This window comes from Mobula birostris, chromosome X (genome assembly GCF_030028105.1).
Source record: "Mobula birostris isolate sMobBir1 chromosome X, sMobBir1.hap1, whole genome shotgun sequence".
NCBI lineage: Eukaryota > Metazoa > Chordata > Chondrichthyes > Myliobatiformes > Myliobatidae > Mobula > Mobula birostris.
In genome coordinates, this window is record NC_092402.1 from 4,210,956 (window position 1) to 4,234,926 (window position 23,971).

The 23,971-nt window shown below is 52.4% G+C and overlaps 1 protein-coding gene across 1 annotated transcript in view; it reads right to left on the reverse strand.

The window, feature by feature from the left end:
- LOC140191714 (tensin-4-like) overlaps window positions 1-8,308 on the reverse strand; it is a 38,987-nt gene extending 30,679 nt beyond the window's left edge. Inside the window, exons 1-3 of the mRNA XM_072249383.1 lie at window positions 8,240-8,308; window positions 2,746-3,383; window positions 551-678 (exon numbers count right to left, since the gene is read on the reverse strand). Of these exons, the coding sequence (XP_072105484.1) occupies window positions 551-678; window positions 2,746-3,383; window positions 8,240-8,241 (768 nt within the window). The 5' untranslated portion in view covers window positions 8,242-8,308. The remainder of the gene's footprint in view (window positions 1-550; window positions 679-2,745; window positions 3,384-8,239) is intronic.
- Window positions 8,309-23,971: the final 15,663 nt, after the last annotated feature.

Consider the following 23,971-nt stretch of genomic DNA (forward strand, 5'->3'; position numbering starts at 1 on the left):
GTGGGTGGGGGAGTGGGAGGAGGACAAGCTGACAGGTGGCAGGTGAGACCAGGTGAGGGGGAAGGTGGGTGGGTGGGGGAGGGGGAGGAGGACAAGCGGACAGGTGACAGGTGAGAGGGAAGGTGGGTGGGGGAGGGGGAGGAGGACAAGCTGACAGGTGGCAGGTGAGACCAGGTGAGAGGGAAGGTGGGTGGGTGGGGGAGGGGGAGGAGGACAAGCTGACAGGTGGCAGGTGAGACCAGGTGAGGGGGTAGGTGGGTGGGTGGGGGAGGGGGAGGAGGACAAGCTGACAGGTGAGAGGGAAGGTGGGTGGGGGAGGGGGAGGAGGACAAGCTGACAGGTGGCAGGTGAGACCAGGTGAGAGGGAAGGTGGGTGGGTGGGGGAGGGGGAGGAGGACAAGCTGACAGGTGACAGGTGAGACAAAGGTGCTGGTCAAGAGCAGCATGACAGCCGGCCTGGGCTTGGTCCGAGGCCCGGTCGGCACAGGGAGTGACGCGCCTGGCGAGGTCGCTGAGGACGCGGCAGCGCGGTGGAGGGGCGGGAACTCACCATCCTGCAGAAGGGGTCGGTGCTGGCGGCGGCCGGCTCTGGCCAGCCTGCCTCACGCTGGCGGTCCAGTGAGGTGCTACCATTGCCCGCGGCTCTTGTCGAATCCCACTCCTCGTAGAGAAGGATCCCTGCGGCCAAGAGGGGGAAAGCACACAATTCAGAGTTGTAGGGACAGCTGAAGCCCTGCAGGACGTAGGGGGTCACGTCTGCTCCGCCATCCCATCATCAGCTGATTTACTATCCCTCTCAACCCCATTCTCCCGCCTTCTCCCCGTAACCTTTGACACCCTGGTCAATCAGACACTTTAAATACACCCAATGCGCCCTCTGGTCACTTAGAATCGGAGCACAGCACAGAAACAGGCCCTTCGGCCCATCTAGTCTGTGCCGAAGCCATTTAAACGGCCTGCACCAGGAGACCACCGCCCTCCTCACCCCTCCCATCCATGCACCTATCCAAACTTATCTCAAACCCTGAAACTGAGCTTGCCGTGCCCTACTTGCGCTGGCAGCTCGTTCCACACTCTCACCGCCCTCTGATCCCCCTTAAACCTCTCGCCTTTCACCCTTAACCCGTGAGCTCTATCTGTAGTCCCACCCAACCTCAGCGGGAAAAGCCTGCTTGCATTTACCCTATCTATACCCCTCATAATTTTTGTATACCTCTGTCAAATCTCCCCTCAATCTCCTACACACCGGGGAATAAAGCCCTGACCTATTTGATATTTTCTTATAACTCACAAGAAAAGTTATCTCAGGATTATATATGGTGACATCTTCATACTTTGATGATATATTTACATTGAACTTTGAACAGAGGGGATAACTTCATTCACCCCAACACTGAACTGTTTCCAGAACTTATGGCCTAACTTTGAAGGACTCTTCAGTGAAAACACCTACGTCAGGATGCCGTTTGTTGACTGCCGCTCAGTATCCCACGACATAATTCCTACAGTTCTGACTGAAAGGCTACAGAACCTGGGCCTCCGTATCCCCCTCTGCAATTGGATCCTCGAATTCCTAACCAGAAGACCACAATCTGTGTAGATTTGTGATAACATCTCCTCCTCGCTGACGATCAGCACTGGTGCACCTCAGGGGTGTGTGCTTAGCCCACTGCTCTACTCTCTGTATACCCATGACTGTGTGGCTAGGCATAGCTCAAATACCATCTATAAATTTGCTGATGATACAACCATTGTTGGTAGAATCTCAGGTGGTGACGAGAGGGCGTACAGGAGTGAGATATGCCAACTGGTGGAATGGTGCCACAGCAACAACCTGGCACTCAATGAAAGAGCTGATTGTGGACTTCAGCAAGGGTAAGACAAAGGAACACATACCAATCCTCATAGAGGGATCAGAGGTGGAGAGAGTGAGCAGCTTCAAGTTCCTTGGGTGTCAAGATCTCTGAGGACCTAACCTGGTCCCAGCTATAAAGAAGGCAAGACAGCGGCGACACTTCATTAGGAGTTTGAGGAGGTTTAGTTTGTCAACTGCAACCCTCAAAAAACTTCCACAGGTGTAGCCTGGGAAAGATTCTGGCTAGCTGCATTACCGTCTGACATGGTGGGATCGGGTGGGGGAGGGGGAGCTACTGGACAGGACCAAAATAACTTTAGCTGGCTCCATCGTGGGCACCGGCCTCCGTAGCAGCCAGGACATCTTCAAGCAGCGGTCACTCAGGAAGGGGGCGTCCGTCATTAAGGACCCCCACCAACCAGGGCATGCCCTCTTCTCACTGTTACCATCTCAGGGACGCCCAGTCTCAGGAACAGCTTCTTCCCCTCTGCCACCCGATTTCTGAATGGACATTGAGCACTACCTCACTACTTTAAAAACAAATCTGTTATTTTTGCACTAATCATTTTAACTTAAGTATTTAATTTACTTAATGTAACTCTTTTTTTCCTCTATATTTATTTATCACGTATTTCATTGTACTGCTGCCTTAAAGTTAACAGATTTCACGACATGTGTCGGTGATATTAGTCCTAATTCTGACGCGTGTTCTCGATATTTAGTGCTTATTTATTTATTAGTTATTATTATTATTTCTTGTTTCTTTGTATTTGCTGTGAATTCCCAAAAGAAAGTGAATCCCCGGGTCATAATGGGTGACATATATGTACTCTGTTAATGAAGTTACCTTGAACTTTGAATGAGTTCACGCTGTGAGATTGGTGACCTACCTGGGCCGTGCGCGTCCAGGAGCGGATCGTCCCCGGCTCTGTCCTGCTGCCGTAGGCTGCCTCTCGACAGGTAGCTGGTCTTGGGGCAGGTGGTGATGGGCTGGAAGGTGGGGTCCAGTTCTAGGATCAGGTTATTGAGGTTCTCGATGGTCGCGTCCAGGGTGGGGGACGTCGGCTCGCTCTCCTCGCTTTCCCCCGGGGGCGGCGGCGTCTCGCCGCCCCAGCTTTGGTCGCAGGGTCTCCCCCTGTCCCGGGCGGCCGCTGCCCGAGCGCTGTTGGCCCGCCGGACCCCGTCGTGGAGGGGCGGCTTCCCCCGGACGGTCTGCGACCTGCTGAGTCTGGCGTGAGACCGCTCCTCCGTCTGACAGCCGGGGCTGATCTCCCGGCAGACCCACTGGCCGGACGGGCTGAAGGAGTCCGCCCGGCTATCCGACACGCTCCCCGGGCACACGGCTCTTGCCTGACCGTGACCGACGGACATACCGTTCAATAAGATAGTCTTCATGTAGGGGAACAGGTAGTGGCCCTGGCTCCTGTCCGACTGTGAGCGCAGCGCTTCTGGGTGTCCTGCAGTGATGCTCCCTTCCCAGTGAATTGCAGGCGTCTTGTTTGAAAAGGATATGAACTCAGGGGCAGGCCTGGAAAATTACCAAATATGTTTACAGATGAGTCATCGCGGACACACCGAGGTTAATCACAGATTCACGTTGTAAATCCATAGAACAGAACAGGCCGAACCAATTAAATTAGTGAGCGGATGGCCAGCTAAATTAATCTCTTCTGCCTACACAATTCGCGTGCCGGTGTAAAGGTTTCGTAAAACTCCCTAATGTATTTGCCTCGATCGCCACCCTGCATTCCAGGCGCCCAGCAAACTTTGTGTAAAAAAAAAAGTAATTTGTTTGTGCTCTAAATGCACTCTATCATTTGTTAATTTATTTGTGGTTATGTCCGTGAGTTACACTGTTCCCTATAAACTGGGCACCACCGCACAGTAACCAAAATGCTCCCGCGCACGTAGCCTTTGTTGCTGCACAACCGGAATTTCAAAAAATACAATGTTAATATAATTTTGAAATTATGCTAATATATTGAAATTGTGCTAATATAATATTGACATTATGATAATATAAAATTAAATCTATAATTACGTTAATGAATATAATCCATAAATTTTCTAAATAATAAACCTACCTTTACTTTAAAACATTTTAGAGCTTCAATGTATTTACATTATCAGTGTTTCAAGTTACAGCGCTGTTACAAATTGTAACAATAAACACAGAATGGAAGTCTGTATCTGAACACCAACGCCATCTAGTCTAAACATTTTACTTTTGTCATTGTTTCTGTCAGTTGCTTTGACTGCCTGACGTTGTTTATTTGTGATGTGTGTTGTGGTTTGTGTTTGTTTGATGGGCGTATCACACACAGAAAAATTGTATAACTGCTGCGCGGTTTTCACGCTCGAAGCATTGGTTGGTCTGCATAAAATTAGAGAAAAATTAGAGGGAACTGTGCTGTTTAGCTTGGTCCAGAGGAACATTGTTTCATTTGGCGGTATACATGGATGACAATAAATTTCAACTTGAACTTGCCCTTCCATCACCCCTGTTTGGGTGGGATTCAGACCCTGTCGGCAGAACAGTGATCTCTCCCCAATACTGTCAGAGAACTACCTGTTAAAACCACCTCAGTCAAAGGCAGCTGCCGTTCGACCCCCAGCCCCAGCCCCACACCCCACCACCACCACTAAATGTGCACCAACACGTTGTCTCTTTGGGCTGGACCATATTTTTCTTTAAGCAGAAAATTCCGAACAATCGTGAAGAGAACTTGTGGCACGTTGCCCTTCATAAATCCCAGCATCGAGTACGGGAGCTGGGATGTTATCTTGAAGATGTATAAGACGTTGGTGAGGCCCAATTTGACAGAACATAGAAGAGTCGGGCGAGGGAATAGCCCCCCTCGACCCACAATGTTGTGCTAGACCGATTGAAGTAGTAATCAGACGGCCAACCGAACTGGTTTCAGCGGTCTCTCAGTACCACCAGTCTTCGCAGCTGTGGGGGTCCTTGGTGAGACCACACCAGGTGTATTGTGTGCAGTTCTGGTCCCCCACGGGTAGTAAAGATGCCATTAAGCTGATAAGAATAAAACATTCACCAGGGCATTACGAGGACTGATCTTGAAGTACAAGGGAGAGACTGGGCAAGCTGAGACTGTTTTCAGCCATGTTTGTTTTTTTCTGGGCTTGTATACTCTGGAATTTAGAAGGCTGAGAGGGGATCTTATTGAAACATATAAGATTATTAAGGGATTGGACACGCTGGAGACAGGAAGCATGAAGCATGTTCCCGCTGATCGGTGAGTCCAGAACCAGAGGCCACAGTTTAAGAATAAGGGGTAGGCCATTTAGAACGGAGTTGAGGAAAAACTTTTTCACCCAGAGAGTGGTGGATATATGGAATGCTCTGCCCCAGAAGGCTGTGGAGGCCAAGTCTCTGGATTCTTTCAAAAAAGAGATGGATAGAGCTCTTAAAGAAAGCGGAATCAAAGGTTGTGGGGATAAGGCAGGAACTGGATACTGATTGTGGATGATCAGCCATGATCACAGTGAATGGCGGTGCTGGCTCAGAGGGCCGAATGGCCTACTCCTGCACCTATTGTCTATTTTCCCCCTGAGCCGAGATTCGACCTCACAGAGAGGGTTTATAAAAACCACCAGGGACGTGAGAAGGCAGAATACAGACTTAGCGACAGCATTCATAGCAGAGGAGCCGACAGAACAGTGCCACAAACGACCCTGAGATCCGTTTCCTTCCGGGGAATACTCAGCAGGTCCAGGGAACACAGCAGAATTAATGAAAGACCGCACACGACAGACAACCAGAGCACAAAAGGCCACCAATCGGGCAAAGTACAAAAAAAGGTGGGGGTGGGGGGGACGGAGGAGAAAAAGAAATAATAACTAAGCAATTTTAATGGGCACGTGGCCAAGTGGTTAAGGCATTCGACTGGCGACCTGAAGGTCGTGAGTTCGAGCCTTGGTCGAGGGGACGTGTTGTGTCCTTGAGCAAGGCACTTAACCACACATTGCTCTGCGACGACACCGGTGCCAAGCTGTATGGGTCCTAATGCCCTTCCCTTGGACAACATCAGTGTCGTGGAGAGGGGAGACTTGCAGCATGGGCAACTGCTGGTCTTCCACACAACCTTGCCCAGGCCTGCGCCCTGGAGAGTGAAGACTTTCCAGGCGCAGATTCATGGTCTCGCAAGACTAAAGGATGTCTTCATTTAAATAAGCAATAAATATTGAGAACCTGAGATGAGAGGGGAGGCAACATCGACTTAGACCATGAGAGGCCTGCGTCGGGCTATTTTCATGCCTTACAAGGCGCAGATTGGAAGTCTGTGTGGGGCGCCACTCCTCGCACAGACACTAGAGCAATGTGTGGTTAAGTGCCTTGCTCAAGGACACAAACACGCTGCCACAGCTGAGGCTGGAACTAGCGACCTTCAGATCACTAGACGAACACCTTAACCACTTGGCCACCCGCCCAACTTCCCGAGGCGAAGAGTCCTTCATATAGTGGAGGGGTTCTCAGTCTGGTGGTCCATGGGACCCTTGTCTTATTTAGACTGGTCCATGGCATAAAAAGGGCTTTAGGGTCTAGTGTCTAGCCTTTCCTTGTGTCCGGGTCTTCTGGTTGGTTAGGGATAGTACCGGCCGAGGACGGTACGGCTTTCAAAACGGTGAACGAGGTCCTCCACCCACACTGAAGGAAGAGCCTTGGTCCAGACAGAGGAACACCAAAGGCGTGCGGTGAGGCCATTCAGCCCCTCAAACCGGTACCACCGCATAGTGCTTTGACCTGTAACTTCTGATTTCAAGATTGTCACTATCCCAGCGTCCCGGAGATTCCTAGCGACACTTTATAGATGTGCAATCAGTTTAAAAGTTTTTTAAAAAATTTTTATTTGTGCTCCATCAGATCTGGAGTAACAGTTATTTCCTTCTCCTTTATGCTTGTATACTGTTGTTTTTCTCCACGCCCTGTGATGTATCAGGCAGCCCACGGACGGGGCAGCGTGCAAGGGGCGGGCGGGGGGCGGAATCGAACCCGCGACCACCCGCCGCGGAGTCGGGCGCTGATGCCGGCCACACCGCCAGCCGACACTTGTGTACTGGAAATGACGCTAAAACAATCTCGATGGGGCGCGGGGTTCGAGATCGCGGCCAGGCAGTGACGACCAGCAGCCCACCCTCTGCCCCGTGGACCCCGTGTCACATTACACCCTCGAGGCTGAGGGTCACAGTTAGTTCCGAGTTTTTTTTCTCTGACAATCATGATGTTCTTCATCAAGTCCAATTCTGGAGATTGACCCCCCTTGAGCTGGCTTCCTCCAAACACTCTCCCTCTTTATTTCTCTGTCTTTGTCTCTCCATCTCTCTCTTTCCTGCTCTCTCTTTCTCTCTCCCCTGTCCCTCTCTCTTCCCTCTCTTTTTCTTTCTTCTCTCTCTCCCTCATTTTTCCCTCTCTCCTTCCCCCGCTCTGTATCTTTCCCATTCTCCCTCTTACTCTCCCCCCGCCCCCCCCCCCCGGTGTCTCAACCTTCTCCTCTCTCTCTCACTCCTCCTCTCTCCCTCTCTCCCTCTTTTCCCCTCCCTTCTCTCTCCCCCGCTCCCTCTCTCTCCCTCCCCCTCTCTTTCCCTCTCTCCCCCTCTCCCTCTCTCCCCGCTCCCTCTCTCTCCCTCCCCTCTCCCTCTCTCCCCTCCCCCTCTCTCTTTCCCTCTCTCCCCTGCTCCCTCTCTCTGCTCTCTCTCCCTCCCCACTCCCTCTCTCCTCTCTCCCTCCCCGCTCCCTCTCTCCCCCCTCCCTCTCTCCCCCGCTCCATCTCTCCGCTCTCTCCCTCCCCGCTCCCTCTCTCTCCCTCCCCTCTCCTTCTCTCCCCTCCCCCTCTGCCTCTCTCCTCCGCTGCCTCTCGCGGTCTCCTCTCTCTCTCTCTCACTCCCTCTCTCCCTCTCTCTCTGCCTCTTTCTCCCCTCGCCCCTCAGAGAGCCCAGTCTACTTTCCACTGACTTCCTGTTTCCTTGTCTGTTTCTATGGAAACGGGTGAATCATGGCTCCAGTCATCAAAGCGCTGGCGTTGCCTAATCTGACAGGGGGCGAGGCACGCTGACATAATGCCTGGCCGGACAGGGCGGACTGGGCGCCCGCCTCTGCTCAGCCGCCAGCAGCGGCAGCTGGGTCCCGCCTCGGACACTGAGCTCAAACCATCTGCCCGCTGTTAATGGCTGTGCGGGGCCGCCTTCCTCCCGGCTGTCCCCGTCGGCCACCCCCGTTCCATCTGCGAACCTCCTCAGAGGATCGCAACAGCACAATTACAGCTCGGGGCCTGCGAGATCCGAGTTCAATCCCGGCGCCCTCCGGGAGGAGTTTCCCCGTGAACTCAGGCGCTCCCGCTCCCTTCCCAAAGTCCGTCCACGTACATCGGTGTTTGCTCACTGTAAATTCTCCCGTGATGAGACGAGGGTTAAATCGATAGGCTCCTAGGGGCGTTGTGTCTCTAAATCAGCCACCAAAGAGCTTCGCTCTAACACTTAGATTCAGTGAGATTTACACTTTTAGTGAATCCTGCATTGGGTAATATAATTCTACATGGCACAGATTGAGTGGCTATGGAGAGGATGTTTCCTATAATGGGGGAGTCTAGGACCAGAGGGCACAGATAGAGTGGATGTGGAGAGGATGTTTCCTATAGTGGGGGGAGTCTGGGACCAGAGGGCACAGATTGAGTGGCTATGGAGAGGATGTTTCCTATAATGGGGGAGTCTAGGACCAGAGGGCACAGATAGAGTGGATGTGGAGAGGATGTTTCCTATAGTGGGGGAGTCTAGGACCAGAGGACACAGATAGAGTGGATGTGGAGAGGATGTTTCCTATAGTGGGGGAGTCTAGGACCAGAGGACATAGATAGAGTGGATGTGGAGAGGGTGTTTCCTATAGTGGGGGCGTCTAGGACCAGAGGGCACAGATAGAGTGGGTGTGGAGAGGATGTTTCCTATAGTGGGGGCGTCTAGGACCAGAGGGCACAGATAGAGTGGGTGTGGAGAGGATGTTTCCTGTAGTGGGGCGTCTAGGACCAGAGGGCACAGATACAGTGGATGTGGAGATGATGTTTCCTGTAGTGGAGGAGTCCAGGACCAGAGGACACAAATAGAGTGGATGTGCAGAGGATGTTTCCTACAGTGGGGGAGTCTAGGACCAGAGGACACAAATAGAGTGGATGTGCAGTGGATGTTTCCTACAGTGGGGGAGTCTAGGACCAGAGGGCACAGATAGAGTGGATGGGGAGAGGATGTTTCCTATAGTGGGGGAGTCTAGGACCAGAGGACACAGATAGAGTGGATGTGGAGAGGATGTTTCCTATAGTGGGGGAGTCTAGGGCCAGAGGGCACAGATAGAGTGGATGTGGAGAGGATGTTTCCTATAGTGGGGGAGTCTAGGACAGAGGGCACAGCCTCAGAATAGAGGGACGTCCATTTAGAATAGAGATGAGGAGGAATTTCTAGCCAGAGGGTGGTGAATCTGTGGAATTCACTGCCACAGGCGGCTGTGGAGGCCAAGTCACTGGGTGCATTTAAAGTGGTGACTGATAGGTTCTTGATTAGTCAGGCTGTCAAAGGTTACGGGGAGAAGGCAGGCCAATGGGGTGAAGAGGGATAATAAACCAGCAGTGATGGAATAGGGGAACAGACTCGATGGGCCGAATGGCCTAATTTTGCTCCTGTGGTCTTGCGGCTTAGAAACCAATCCTCTCCAGGTTGTCAGTTCCGAGTTTCCACGGAGCTCCGGCATACTTTTGGTCCCCGAAAGTCTCCGGTCGAGAAAACGCTTTATCCAGGGTACGCCGTGTCTGCACCTGAGAGCCCCAGGCGCTGCGGGTGGCCTCACCCTTCAAGCGGGTTTCCCTTACCCCCGTGCGGTTCCAAACCCGCCCTGTTTTAGATCTCTCTTTTTAACTATACATGCATTCCTGTCGCTCTCCTGTGAGCTGACACCTGATTGATCGGGCTTGTTGCTACCGCAGGAAGGGTGAGCCGTGAGTGACTCACTGGTGGGTTATCAGCGAAATTTATATCTAAAAGAAGGGGAGGGACTTCATCTCATCGGGGAGGCGAGCTGATGAAGTGTTAACTCTTTCTTCTCTCTCTTCGCTCCTGATAAATTCCCGGAGGAAGCCTCCGCGTTTGTTTCGAGTTGCCAGCAGCTGCAGGATTATTACACGCCTGACGCCGCCCTGCCCTTCACGGGAGACCACCCTCCCCGCAAAGAGGCGTGTCTGCTCTTCTCGCGGCCAGGCCTCACGCACCCCCGGGACGTTCTCGCCTGCACCCCACCGTCCCGCCCCATCGGGCAGGAGATACGAACCCCTCTAAACACCGCCCACCAGGCTCAAGGGCAGTTTCTATCAGAATCAGAATCAGGTTTATTATAGAAACGTAGAAAATAGGTGCAGGAGTAGGCCATTCGGCCCTTCGAGCCTGAACCGCCATTCAGTACGATCATAGCTGATCATTCAACTCAGAACCCTGTACCTGCCTTCTCTCCGTACCCCCTGATCCCCGTAGCCACAAGGTCCATATCTAACTCCCTCTTAAATATAGCCAATGAACTGGCCTCAACTGTTCCCTGTGGCAGAGAATTCCACAGATTCACCACTCTCTGTGTGAAGAAGTTTTTCCTCATCTCGGTCCTAAAAGGCTTCCCCGTTTATCCTCAAACCCACAATCCCTGGCTTAGGAAGCCAGTGCCTTATCCATTAGGCCATCAGGGCCTTATCGCCGGCATGTGTCGTGAAATTTGTTAACCTAGCAGCAGCAGTTCAATGCAATACGTAATATAGAAGAGAGAAAAAATAATAACAATTATGTACACACATATTGAATAGATTAAAATTGTGCAAGAAAACAGAAATACTGAATATTAAAAACGTGAGGCAGTATTCAAGGATTCAATGTCCATTTAGGAATCGGATGGTGGGGGGTGGGCGCTGGGAACGGACCCAAATGCAAGACACAGACACTGAAGTACTTGGAACAGGACTAGGCATGTCAAGAAAGCAAGGAAAGTGAGGAAGAAACGACGCTGGACAAGACACAGGCCCTGGACGAGACTAGGATACGGGGCCTGGGCGAGGACCAGACTAGGAAAGCGGGACCTGGACGCGGAACTAGGAGCTTAGAAACTGAACGAGGACTCCGAGCCAGAGACTGGACGGGGACCCGGAACCTGGGTCTCGACTCGGGATCGGAGTCCGGATCCAGGCGAGGACAAGACGTGGCAAGGCAACAGGACTGGACGCGGGACCAGAACTGGATGAGTACACGAAGCTGAGCCTTGGACTTGGGAGACTGGAACACAGAGCCTTAGACTTGGGAGACTGGAACGCAGAATACAGGAACCAGAATGCGGACTTTACGGACCGGACCATGCCAGGCAGAGGGGAGAAGCTGTTCCTGAATCATTGAGTGTGTGTCTTCAGGCTCCTGTACCTCCTCCCTGATGGCAGAGGGGAAGAAGCTGTTCCTGAATCGTTGAGTGTGTGTCTTCAGGCTCCTGTACCTCCTCCCTGATGGCAGAGGGGAAGAAGCTGTTCCTGAATCGTTGAGTGTGTGTCTTCAGGCTCCTGTACCTCCTCCCTGATGGTAACAGTGAGAACAGGGCATGTCCTGGGTGCTGGGGGTCCTTAATTATGGACGCTGCCTTTCCGAGACACCACTCCCTGAAGATGCCCTGGGTACTTTGTAGGCTAGAACCCAAGATGGAGCCGACTAGATTTACAACCCTCTGCAGCTTCTTTCGGTCCTGTGCAGTAGCACCCCGCCCTCATACCAGACAGTGATGCAGCCTGTCAGAATGCTCTCCGCGGGACATCTATAGAGGTTTTGGAGTGTATTTGCTGGCAAATCTCTTCAAACTCCCAATGAAGTATAGTCACTGTGTTGCCTTCTTTATAACTACATCGATATGTCGGGACAACACACATCAAAGTTGCTGGTGAACGCAGCAGGCCAGGCAGCATCTCTAGGAAGAGATACAGTCGACGTTTCAGGCCGAGACCCTTCGTCAGGACTGTTGTTTTCGATACGTTGGGACCGGGTTAGATCCTCAGAGATCTTGGCACCCAGGAACTTGAAGCTGCTCAGTCTCTCCACTCCTGATCCAGTACCCCGCTGTTCTAAGACCACACTGCGATAAGATGGTCCTTGACCTCACGATCTACCTTTTAGGAACCTTGTACCGCGAGGCCTGCCTGTGACTTCACTGCACTCTCGCTGTAGCTGTTACGCTTTAGTCTGCACTCCGTTATCGTTTTACTTTGTCCTACCTCAGTCTGCTTCCTGACAGTAGTTCTAGCCGGGTGGGGGGTAGTGGCGATAAGCTCACGCTGCCTACTTAACGCTCCCAACGGCGTGCGTCTCAAATACCCTCTGACAACCAAGTGTGGTTTAGCTACTAAGCCCGGCGGAACCGTGTCTACTGACAGGAGAAGGGGCAAAGGCGGGTTACCGGCGCCTTGAAACCCGTCGCTCCGGGCGGTCGGGGCTCGTCAGCCGCGGTTGGCAGCTCAGCTGGGAGAAGGAAAACTCTGATCTCAAACCTTCCGCTGCCTTGCGGCTACACCCACTCCCGGGGAAGGCCTCAGGAGTAAACCCCGACAAATCCGGAGCTGGAGCCCTACGTCGAGTTCAACGCTGACCGGCAACTCCTGGTGCCAAACTGTACCGGTCTCTGCCGATCCTTTGGGTCCATCATTTGCGTGGAGAGGGGGAGCCCGCTACACGGGCAACAGCTCGCTCTCCACATCGTACCGCCCTGGCTTGAGTATCACGCAATATTCATGGTCGACCTCGGCTGGCGGAGACCCTCGACTCAAACCTCGACGCTCTGTGTAATGACCTGCCCCGTCCGAACGGCATGCCAGGCAAGCTCTTCGCGATACGGTATCTCGGTACGATAAACCGACTCCGGTTCCTCTCGGATTCTCATTTACAAACGAGAGAAAACTCCGCAGGCGCTGGAAATCCAGAGCAACACACACACACACACACACACACACACACACACACACAATGTGCTGGAGGAACTCAGCAGGCCAGGCAGCATCTGTGGAAAAGGGTAAACAGTCGACGTTTCGAGCAATCTTACTGAACGGGGACGACTATAAAGATGGAGGCGGGATGGAAACTTCGAAGCGCACCGCGAAAGGCGTCAGCGGCCGACACAGCCCGGGAATGTGCTGGGTGGAGGCAGGCCGCTAGTGCCGTCACGCTCCCGGCGCCAACGTAGCGCGCCCCCGGCTCGCCGGCCCCGACCCGCGCTGCCGTGGCTCGCTGACCCCGACCCGCGCGCCCACGACTCGCCGGCCCCGACCCGCGCTCCCGTGGCTCGCCGGCCCCGACCCGCGCGCCCCCTTGGACGGTGGGAGGAAAGTCGGAGTCACGTGGGGGCGGGGGGGGGGGACGGGAAACGCATCAAACCATTTCAAGTTCCAACAAAATCCTTGGCCTTCGACGGCGTAACTTCTGGGATTGCTCCGAAAAAACACACACACACAAAAGAAATTGCTTATAAAACTCTCGTCCGCCCAAGACTTGAATACCATTCGGGATCCCTACCAAACCGTTCACATCAATAACCCTGAGAAAGTCCAGAAAAGAGCTGCCAGGTGAAAGACCATTAGTGTTACAGATATGCTTCTCGACCTCAAATGGGATAGAAGCATGGGCTGAAAGATGGCAGATGCAGTTTAATGCTGATAAATGTGAGGTGCTACATTTTGGGAAGGCGAATCAAAATAGGACATACATGGTTAACCAGGGCATTGAAGAATGCGATAGAACAGAGGGATCTAGGAATAATGGTAACACACATCAAAGTTGCTGGTGAACGCAGCAGGCCAGGCAGCATCTGTAGGAAGAGGTCTCGGATGAAGGGTCTCGGCCTGAAACGTCGACTGCACCTCTTCCTACAGATGCTGCCTGGCCTGCTGCGTTCACCAGCAACTTTGATGTGTGTTGTTTAAATTTCCAGCATCTGCAGAATTCCTGTTGTTTAGGAATAATGGTGCATTGTTCCCTGAAGGTGGAATCTCATGTGGATAGGGTGGTGAAGAAAGCTTTTGGTATGCTGGCCTTTATAAATCATAGCATTGAGTATAGGAGTTGGGATATAATGTTGAAATTGTATAAGGCATTGGTAAGGCCAAATTTGGAGCATTGTGTGCAGTTCTGGTCGCCGAATTATAGGAAAGATTTCAACAAAATTGAGAGAGTACAGAGGAGGTTTACTAAAATGTTACCTGGGTTTCATCACCTAAGTTACAGGGAAAGGTTGAACAAATTGGGTCTTTATTCTTTGAAGCGTAGAAGGTTGAGGGGGGGACTTGATAGAGGTATTTAAAATTATGAGGGGGATTGATAGAGTTGACGTGGATAGGCTTTTTCCATTGAGAGTGGGGGAGATTCAAACAAGAGGACAGGAGTTGAGAGTTAAAGGACAAAAGTTTAAGGGTAATATGAGGGGGAACTTCTTGACTCAGAGAGTGGTAGCTGTGTGGAACGAGCTTCCAGCAGAAGTGGTTGAAGCAGGTTCGATGTTGTCATTTAAAGTTAAATTGGATAGATATATGGACAGGAAAGGAATGGAGGGTTATGGGCTGAGTGCAGGTCGGTGGGACCAGGTGAGAGTAAGCGTTCGGCACGGACTAGAAGGGCCAAGATGGCCTCTTTCTGTGCTTTAATTGTTATATGGTTATATATACCCTCCAAAGACACCGCACATTAGCCAGACTTACTACAATTTACGAGGAAACGCATCCATTAACTCCAGCCAACATTAGTCACCTTTCGTGCAACCAGAATAACAGACCAGCAACCGGACAAAAGCAATCCCTGAACTACAAGGCTATTCAGACCAACAAGGACAACTACCACTTCTCACTGTACCCCCAGGACCATTCCAGTTTGGAACTCCCTGCTGCCGCACGTTAAATCTGCCGCTGATAGTAAAACTTTCAAGTCGCTGCTCTCGAACGCCGCAGATTTAAATTACAACTGCGTGCGTGAGGGACTGCACGTTTATAGGCCGGCGGTTGGTGCAGTATGGACAAGACAAGACAAACGCCCTTACTGATAGAGGCGGAATCGAACCCGGGATCACCGGCTAGCATCACGCTGAAGATCCCACTGTCTCCGGCTCTCCCTGCAGTGCACGGGGCAGTCAGAGGGTGCGGCAGAGTGTGAGAACAAGGCTGGGTAACCTAACCCGAGGCCTCATGCCAGGCCCGCGAGAGTTCCGGGCGCCTCGCTACCGACCGACAGTGTTTTAACAGACGCAATCACCAGGAATTCTGCAGACGCTGGAAATTCAAGCAACACACATCAAAGTTGCTGGTGAACGCAGCAGGCCAGGCAGCATCTCTAGGAAGAGGTACAGTCGACGTTTCGGGCCGAGACCCTTCATCAGGACTAACTGAAGGAAGAGCTAGTAAGAGATTACATCCTTCACATACGTGAGGAGTAAAAATCTTTACGTTAAACATTAAATCTCCGTCTAAATGTGCCATGTGCAATTTATAGTAATTTGTAGTAAATAGTATGTACAACGGGACAGTCAATGTAACATGGAAATACAGTTGCGTCAGCGGGAATTAATCAAACTGATGGCCTGGTGGAAGAAGCTGTCCCGGAGTCTGTTGGTCCTGGCTTTCATGCTACGGTACCGTTTCCCGGACGGAAGTAGCTGGAACAATTTGTGGTTGGGGTGACTCAGGTCCTCAGTGACCCTTTGGGCCCTTTTTACACACCTGTCTCTGTAAATGTCCTGAATCGTGGGACGTTCACAGCTACAGATGCGCTGGGCTGTCATTTACAGGTCTGGGCAGAGAAACGGCAGATGAAGTTTAACCCGATCAAATATGAAGCATTGCAGCTCGGCAGGTCAAATACAAAGAGACCGCACAGTGCTAAAGACAAGGCCTTTTTAACAGTGTGGATGAGCAGAGGGTTCTTGGTTTGTGGTTGGGGTGACACAGACTGTGTTGAGGGTCGGGGGGGGGTGCCAGAGGTGAGGGAGCCCACTCTCACCCCCTATGGGCGATCTGACGGGAAGTCCAGGATCCAGCTGCACAAGGCAGGGTGAAGGCCGAGGAGCTGTTCCTGAATCACTGAGTGTGTGAATTCAGGCTCCTGTACCTCCTCCCTGATGGCAGAGGGGAAGAAGCTGTTCCTGAATCGCTGAGTGTGTGTCTTCAGGCTCCTGTACCTCCTCCCTGATGGCAGAGGGGAAGAAGCTGTTCCTGAATCGTTGAGTGTGTGTCTTCAGGCTCCTGTACCTCCTCCCTGATGGCAGAGGGGAAGAAGCTGTTCCTGAATCATTGAGTGCGTGTCTTCAGGCTCCTGTACCTCCTCCCTGATGGCAGAGGGGAAGAAGCTGTTCCTGAATCACTGAGTGTGTGACTTCAGGCTCCTGTACCTCCTCCCTGACGGTAGCAGTGAGAAGAGGGCACGTCCTGGGTGGTGGTGGTGGTGGTGTGGGGGGGGGTCTTTGATGCTGGGTGCTGCCTTTCTGAGGCATCGCCTTTTGAAGGTGTGCTCGATGCTGAGGAGGCTGGTGGCCGTGATGGTTCGGGCTGAGTGTTGTGACTTCCTGCAGCTCTTTCAGATCCCGGGCAGTGGCCCGCCGTTCCAAAGCAGACGGTGATGCAGCCAGTTAGACTGCTCTCCACTGTACATTGACCGTGTCAGTAAACAGTACTGCTGTTGTATGTATAGCTGTATGTTGCACGTACATTTTATGTCCACTTGTACATCTACAGAAAAGTTTTTATCTGTTAATATTATTTATTATTTGTGTTGTGTGTCTGATATATTTGTTGTGTTTTATTTATTATTTATACGTTGTGTGTGTGATATATCTAGTTTTATTTATGTATTTATTATTATTATTATTTATCTGTTGTGTGTGTGATATAGCTACTATGCTTTATTTATTTATTGAGATTATTATTTATGTATTGCGTGTGTGATATATCTGCTGTTTTATTTATTGAGTTATTATTATTTATATGTTGCGTGTGTGAAATACCTACTGTGGTTTATTTATTTACTGAGTTATTATTATTTGTGCTGTGCATGTGATGTATTCACTGTGCTTTGCGCCTTGGTCCCAGAGGAAAATTGTTTCCTGTGGCTGTCTACATACGTCCAGTTGAAATGACAATCATCTTGAACTTGAGCTAGACCCCTCACCTTGCAATGAAAAGAGGGACCCTAGAGATAGACCCCATTGAGTAGGTGGTGAGGACGGCAAGTGCAATGCTAGCCTTCATTTCGAGAGGACTAGAATATAAAAAAGCAAGGATGTAATGCCGAGGCTTCATCAGGCTCTGGTCAGACCGCACTTGGAGTATTGTGAACAGTTTTGGGCCCCTTATCTAAGAAAAGATGTGCTGACGTTGGAGAGGGCTCAGAGGAGGTTCACGGGAATGATTCTGGGAAGGAAAGGATTAACATATGAGGAGCACTCGATGCCTCTGGGCCTGTAGTTGCTGGAGTGAGGGTGGATCTGCTTGAAACCTGTTTAGTATTGAAAGGCCCAAACAGAGCGGGTGCGAAGAGGATATTAAAGTGTCTGTGGAATTCGTTGCCACAGGCGGCTGTGGAGGCCAAGTCATTAAGTATATTTAAAACAGAGGGCGACAGGTTGTTGATTGGTGAAGATGTCAAAGGTCACAGGGAGAAGACAGGAGAATGGGGGTTGAGGGGTATAATAAATCAGCCTCGATGGAATGGGGAAGCAGACTCGATGGGCAGAATGGCCTACTTCTCCTCCTATGCCTTGTGGTTATAATTGCTTCTCCGGGGTGTACTGATTGTGGGCCCTGTGTGTGTCCGGTGTTCCAGTTCCTTCCTTCCCTTTCCCACAATGTCCCGGGTCCCGGACTCAGATATGCCCGCACAGACCTGTGGGTGGAGTTCCCATTTTAGCACAGCCCCACCCCGGCGGAGTCCGCCGTGTGTCAGCGAGGCCCAGGTGGTGCAGATGGTGCAGATCCGCCGGCGTTTTTCACCCGGCGCCAAGGCAAGCCATTCTGCCCATCACCTCGGTGACTATCCCCCCACCCCACCCACCCCGGCGCCCTTCTCAGAGCTCGTTCAGACCGATTCCTCTCAGGAGGCGGGGCGGCACCTCCCGGCGGCGGTCGCGGGCGGGGTTCGATTCCCGCCGCCGCCACCTGTGGGGCGTTCTCCCCACAACTCCCCTCGGTGACCGCGTGGGTTTCCTCCGGGGGCTCCGGGTTCCTCCCACGTCCCAAGCCCGTGCAGGTCAGCGTTAGCAAGCCGAGGGCGTGTTACGTTGGCTCCAGAAGGGTGGCGACGCTTGCGGGCTGCCCCCACCACCCGGCGCATCCTTGGTCGTTACGCAAACGACACGTATCACGGCATCTTATCTATTTAGAAGTCCCTTCCGGACAATCAAGCCGCGCCGCCCAGCAAACCGCCGGTTTATCCCTCGCCTGTTCAGCGGAACGATTTACAGTGACCGGTACATCTTTGGACCGTGAGAGTGGCCCGGGAGCGCCCCGGGGGTGGGGGGAATCCACGCGGTCGCGGGAAGGAACGTGCGAGCTTCTTGCAGAGGGCGGCCGGAATTGAACTCGGAACTCAGACGCCCGCCGCCCCCCACCCCCGATCTGTCGTAGCATGGCGCTGACCGCTACAGTGCCCACGGGCGCCTTCGGTGTCCGAATAGATGCACGCGTAAAGCCACGAGAGAGCGGCCTCCGGCGGGCCACAGAGAGCCAGCAGCAGCTGTGATAGGGAGAGACCTAGCGGCCAAAAGGCCCGAGCACTGACCACCACACCGCACCAGAATACGTGGACCTCGCCCCCCCCCCCAACTCAAGACCGGCCACCTGAGCTCCCAGCCGCAGCCGCAGCCCCTCAGGAGCACGCCGCGCTCGACTCAGGTGACCGCCCCACCCACCCGTCTGACCGAGGCTCGCCCCCGTTCTCGCGTTCCCCGCACTCCTAACACCCGATTTCACACCTCGGCTCGCGTCCTTCTGCCGATGTGCAGCGGGGAGCACCCTAACGTCACCGCCCGGTTGGGAAACTGCCCTGCGGTGGGCAGGAATTCTCCACGACGGGGAGTCAAAGACTGGCCAGCGCATCACCGGCACCAGCCTTACCCACCGTGACGGACACAGATACAGAAAGGGGCCGGTAACATCGTGAAGGATCCCACCCACCCTGTTCACGTCAGGGGGGAGGCTACGTAGCATCCACGCCAGGGACAACCAGACTCAAAAACAGTGACTCTCCCCAAGCAGTGAGGCTGATCAACACCTCCACCCACTGACCCACCCCTCCACACCCCCAATCACCCACTGACCCACTCCTCCACACCCCCAACCACCCACCGACCCACCCCTCCACACCCCCAATCACCCACTGACCCACCCCTCCACACCCCCAATCACCCACTGACCCACCCCTCCACAACCCCAATCACCCACTGACCCACCCCTCCACACCCCCAATCACCCACTGACCCACCCCTCTACACACACCCCCAACCACCATTACTTTATCATTTCCTGTCAGGGTCACCTCATGTACAGACACCCCTGTGCCCAGCGTCACTCTATGGACACACAATCAATCCATGTGTATAGAAGCTATCTTATGAATTTATATAGACCAGGGGCGATTGATAAGTTCGTGGCCTAAGGTAGAAGGAGATGAGTTATACAGCTGTTGTTACATGCACATACAGTTCAACGCTTTCAGTGATCATGCAGAAAACTTGAAGTTAATAACTCTTCTCCCTCTACCTTAGGCCACGAACTTATCAATCACCCCTGCTGTGTACGCTTTCTGGAGGTCCAAGATCCGTACGCTCCACGACCGCTGGACTAAGTGTGTAAACGTAGGAGGGGACTATGTTGAAAAATAAATGTGCTAGGTTTTCTAAAATTGACTCCTTCTACCTTAGGCCACAGACTTATCAATCACCCCTCGTATATATCTATAAGTATATCTATCTATATATCTATATTTATATCTATCTATCTATACATTTATCATTATTGTGTTCCTGATCTTATATTGTTTTGTTTTAGGTGCTGCATCGGATCCGGAGTAGCAATTATTTCGTTCCCCCTCACACTTTTCTACTGGAAATAACATTAAACAATCTTCAGTCTTGGCTCTAACCCTAGACACCCACAGGTTACACCCGCAAACTCTTTTAACCTTGCAGAACAGATTTTCCAAATCTGAGAAATAACCGAAAAAGTTCTTCCCTGATCCACTGTCATCGTTTGAAAAAAAAAGGGCAGCATAGATCTTTGGTCACTCACCGTTGGCTCTTCTCTGTGCTGTCCCCTCACTGCTGTTGGCGTTGTCCCTGTTCGCCTGTTGATCACCGCTCTGCTCTGGGCTGCACTGCCGGTCCTATAAAGCCTTCTCCCCTCCCACAGCGACGAGCCCTGCCTCGGCTGCAGAAGGCAGGGTGTTTCCAGTCAGGAGGATGTCAGCTGCAAGGAGGGCTAAGATTGGACGAGGCAGCCTCGCCCTCTGTGAGCTGCTGGGAGGGCTGTTGCACAAGAGGGCTACCTCACTGTTTGCAGAACAAGCCCCGACCACATCTGCCCTCTCCATGGCAACCAACACTCTCTGAGCCCGAGTCCTCTGCAGGTTCTCACCCAGCGTCCTCTCTCTCTGGAGCGAAGATGAGGTGGAGGAGTGCACGATGATTAGAGGCATAGCTTGAGTGGACTTTTCCCCCCAGGATGGGAATGGCTACGAGGGAGAATAATTTTTAGGTGATTGGGGAGGGGGGTGGATGTCAGAGGTATATTTTTTTACTCAGAGAGTGGTGGGTGTGTGGAATGCATTGCCAGGGGTTGGCGGTAGAGGAACGTTTGGGAGACTCTTGGACAGAAAAAACTTGTGCACCCTCTCATCCTCCTTCGTTCCCAGGGGAAACGCCCCAGCTCACTCAAGCTGTCCCCGAATCCAGGTCAAACCCCCCTCTCTAAAACTTCCTCCTCCTTCCCATAATGAGGTGACCCGAACTGAACACAGTCCCTCAGGTGTGGTCTAACCAGGGTTTTATAGAGCTGCAACTTCACCTCGTGAACTCAGCCCCCCTCGACTGGTGAAGGCCAACACACCATCAACCACTTGCGTGGCAACTTTGTGGGGGTCTATCGACATGGAACTCAAAATACATTTCTGGGTTTTTCTTTCAGTCTTGAACAACGTTTGTCCCAGGCAATAAAACCTTAAAGTATAATATTGTCCTCCAACCCTCAAGCCCTCACAGAGCCACCCAGCCACCCAGCACCCCCCCCCCATTCCAAATGGTCTCCAGCAGTCAAAGATGATTGGGTTAAATAAAAGTGAAATCGCAAAGGCTCATTTATTATCAATGCATGTATGTGGTACACAACTCTGAGATTCTTCTTTTCCACATAGCCACGGGACAAAGAAAGACGCTGGGAGTCAGTTCAGAGAGAATCGGCAAACATGCCCCCACCCACCCCAGCACAAAAAAATAACGGCAATACGATCGTCAACCCTCCCCACTCCCCAAACCCCCTCCCTCCACACAGAAATATCGGCCCTTAAATTCCCCTCCCCTGGGCAAAAAACTACCAAGAATGCAACAGGAAGATCAGCACCCAATCCCCCTCCCCCATGCAAAAATGAACAGCAATAGATCATCAACCCCCCACTCCCCAAACCCCCAACCGCCCTCCAACCACACAGAAACAACAACCCCTAAATCCCCCTCCTCTGCAGAAAAAAGCAACAAGAACGCAACAAGGCCATCAGCCCCCAATCCATCTCCACCTCACTGCACAAAAAAAGGTAACGAGAATGCAACAAGACCATTAGCTCCCCCCCAAACCCACCCTCCCCCGCACAAAGACGCAACAAGAACATTGACCCCCCCCTCCAAATCCCCCTCCCCCGCATGAAAACAAAAACAACGAGTAAGATCTGGCGACAACACAGAATATGAAACCATGAGACGGAAGGAGTCCGCAGTCCACAGCCCAGATCCAGAAACGCAGACTCTTGGAAACCTCCTCCAACATGATGGGAAGAGAGAGAGAGAGAGATGCAGGGCCCGACCCACCGGGCACAGGGGTAGGCCACGCAGGCTCCTCTGAGCACCCATCGCTGTAAATGGCGAATAACCCCCCCACAGGCGGGCGCGCCCCCTTTCCGCTGTGGGCAGCACGGGCCGGGACAGCAGGCCAAATGTGCAGAGGGCATCTCTGAGTGCACCCCCCACCCCCCACCACTCAACGTCGGCAAAACCAGACAGCCAATTGCTGACGACAGGCAGAAGAGGCCGGAGGTCCAGGGAGTCAATTTTCATCGGGAGGGGGGCGGGGGACTGGAGTCGGAGAGGGTCGGGCAAGTTTAAACTCCTTACAGTTATCATATCAGAAGTTCTGTCCAGGGGCCAGTACACAGCGCCTTCACTATCTTAGAAGTATGCGTGGATTCGGCATGACATCGAAAACTTTGACTAACTTCGATAGATGCACAGAGGAGTGCATCACAGCCTGGCGTAGAATCACCAGTGTCCAGACACAGAAGAGTCTGCAGGAAGCAATGGACGCGGCCCAGTCCACCGCAGGAAGAGACCTCCCCACCATTTAGCACATTCTGGGTGGCGGGGTGGAGATGCGCCTCGGCCAAGGGAGGTGTGAGGCGCTCCTTCCCTTTGCTGGCCGCCAGCCTTGGGCAAGGTGTAGCCCCTGCTTAGCCCCCCTAACCCTCAGTCAGGCCATGGGAGCAGGTGGTGGATGGTTGTATGAGATCACAAGTCCTGGTGATGCGACCACTGATGCCAGGCAGACAACCTCTGAAGAGTATTGGTAATGGCTGGGGGGGTGGGGTCACCTGTCTTGTGAAGACACTGCCCAGAAAAACACGATGACAAACCACTTCCATAGAAAAATTTGCCAAGAACAATCATGGACATGCAAAGACTATGATCACCCAGGTCATATGAAACGGAACATGATGATAATGTCATCTGACAGCATATAATGGTGATGTCATATGATACAGAACATAATGATGATGTTGATGATGGTGGAATAGAAATTGCCAATAGCATCCATCATCAGGGACCTCACCACCCAGATCAGGCTCTCTTCTCACTGCTGCCATCAGGAAGGAGGTACAGGAGCCTCAGGTCCCACACAACCAGGTTCAGGAACAGTTATTACCCCTCAACCATCAGGAAGGAGGTACAGGAGCCTCAGGTCCCACACAACCAGGTTCAGGAACAGTTATTACCCCTCACCATCAGGAAGGAGGTACAGGAGCCTCAGGACCCACACCACCAGGTTCAGGAACAGTTATTACCCCTCAACCATCAGAAAGGAGGTACAGGAGCCTCAGGACCCACACCACCAGGTTCAGGAACAGTTATTACCCCTCAACCATCGGGAAGGAGGTACAGGAGCCTCAGGTCCCACACAACCAGGTTCAGGAACAGTTATTACCCCTCAACCATCAGGAAGGAGGTACGGGAGCCTCAAGACCAACACCACCAGGTTCAGGAACAGTTATTACCCCCTCAACCATCAGGAAGATGGTACAGGAGCCTCAGGAGCCGCACCACCAGGTTCAGGAACAGTTATTACCCCTGAACCATCAGGAAGGAGGTACAGGAGCCTCAGGAGCCGCACCACCAGGTTCAGGAACAGTTATTACCCCTCAACCATCAGGAAGGAGGTACAGGAGCCTCAGGACCCACACAACCAGGTTCAGGAACAGTTATTACCCCTCAACCATCAGGAAGATGGTACAGGAGCCTCAGGAGCCGCACCACCAGGTTCAGGAACAGTTATTACCCCTCAACCATCAGGAAGGAGGTACAGGAGCCTCAGGACCCACACAACCAGGTTCAGGAACAGTTATTAGCCCTCAACCATCAGGAAGGAGGTACAGGAGCCTCAGGACCCACACCATCAGGTTCAGGAACAGTTATTACCCCTCAACCATCAGGAAGGAGGTACGGGAGCCTCAGGACCCACACCACCAGGTTCAGGAACAGTTATTACCCCTCAACCATCAGGCTCCTGAACCAGTGTGGATAACTTCACTCACCTCAACACT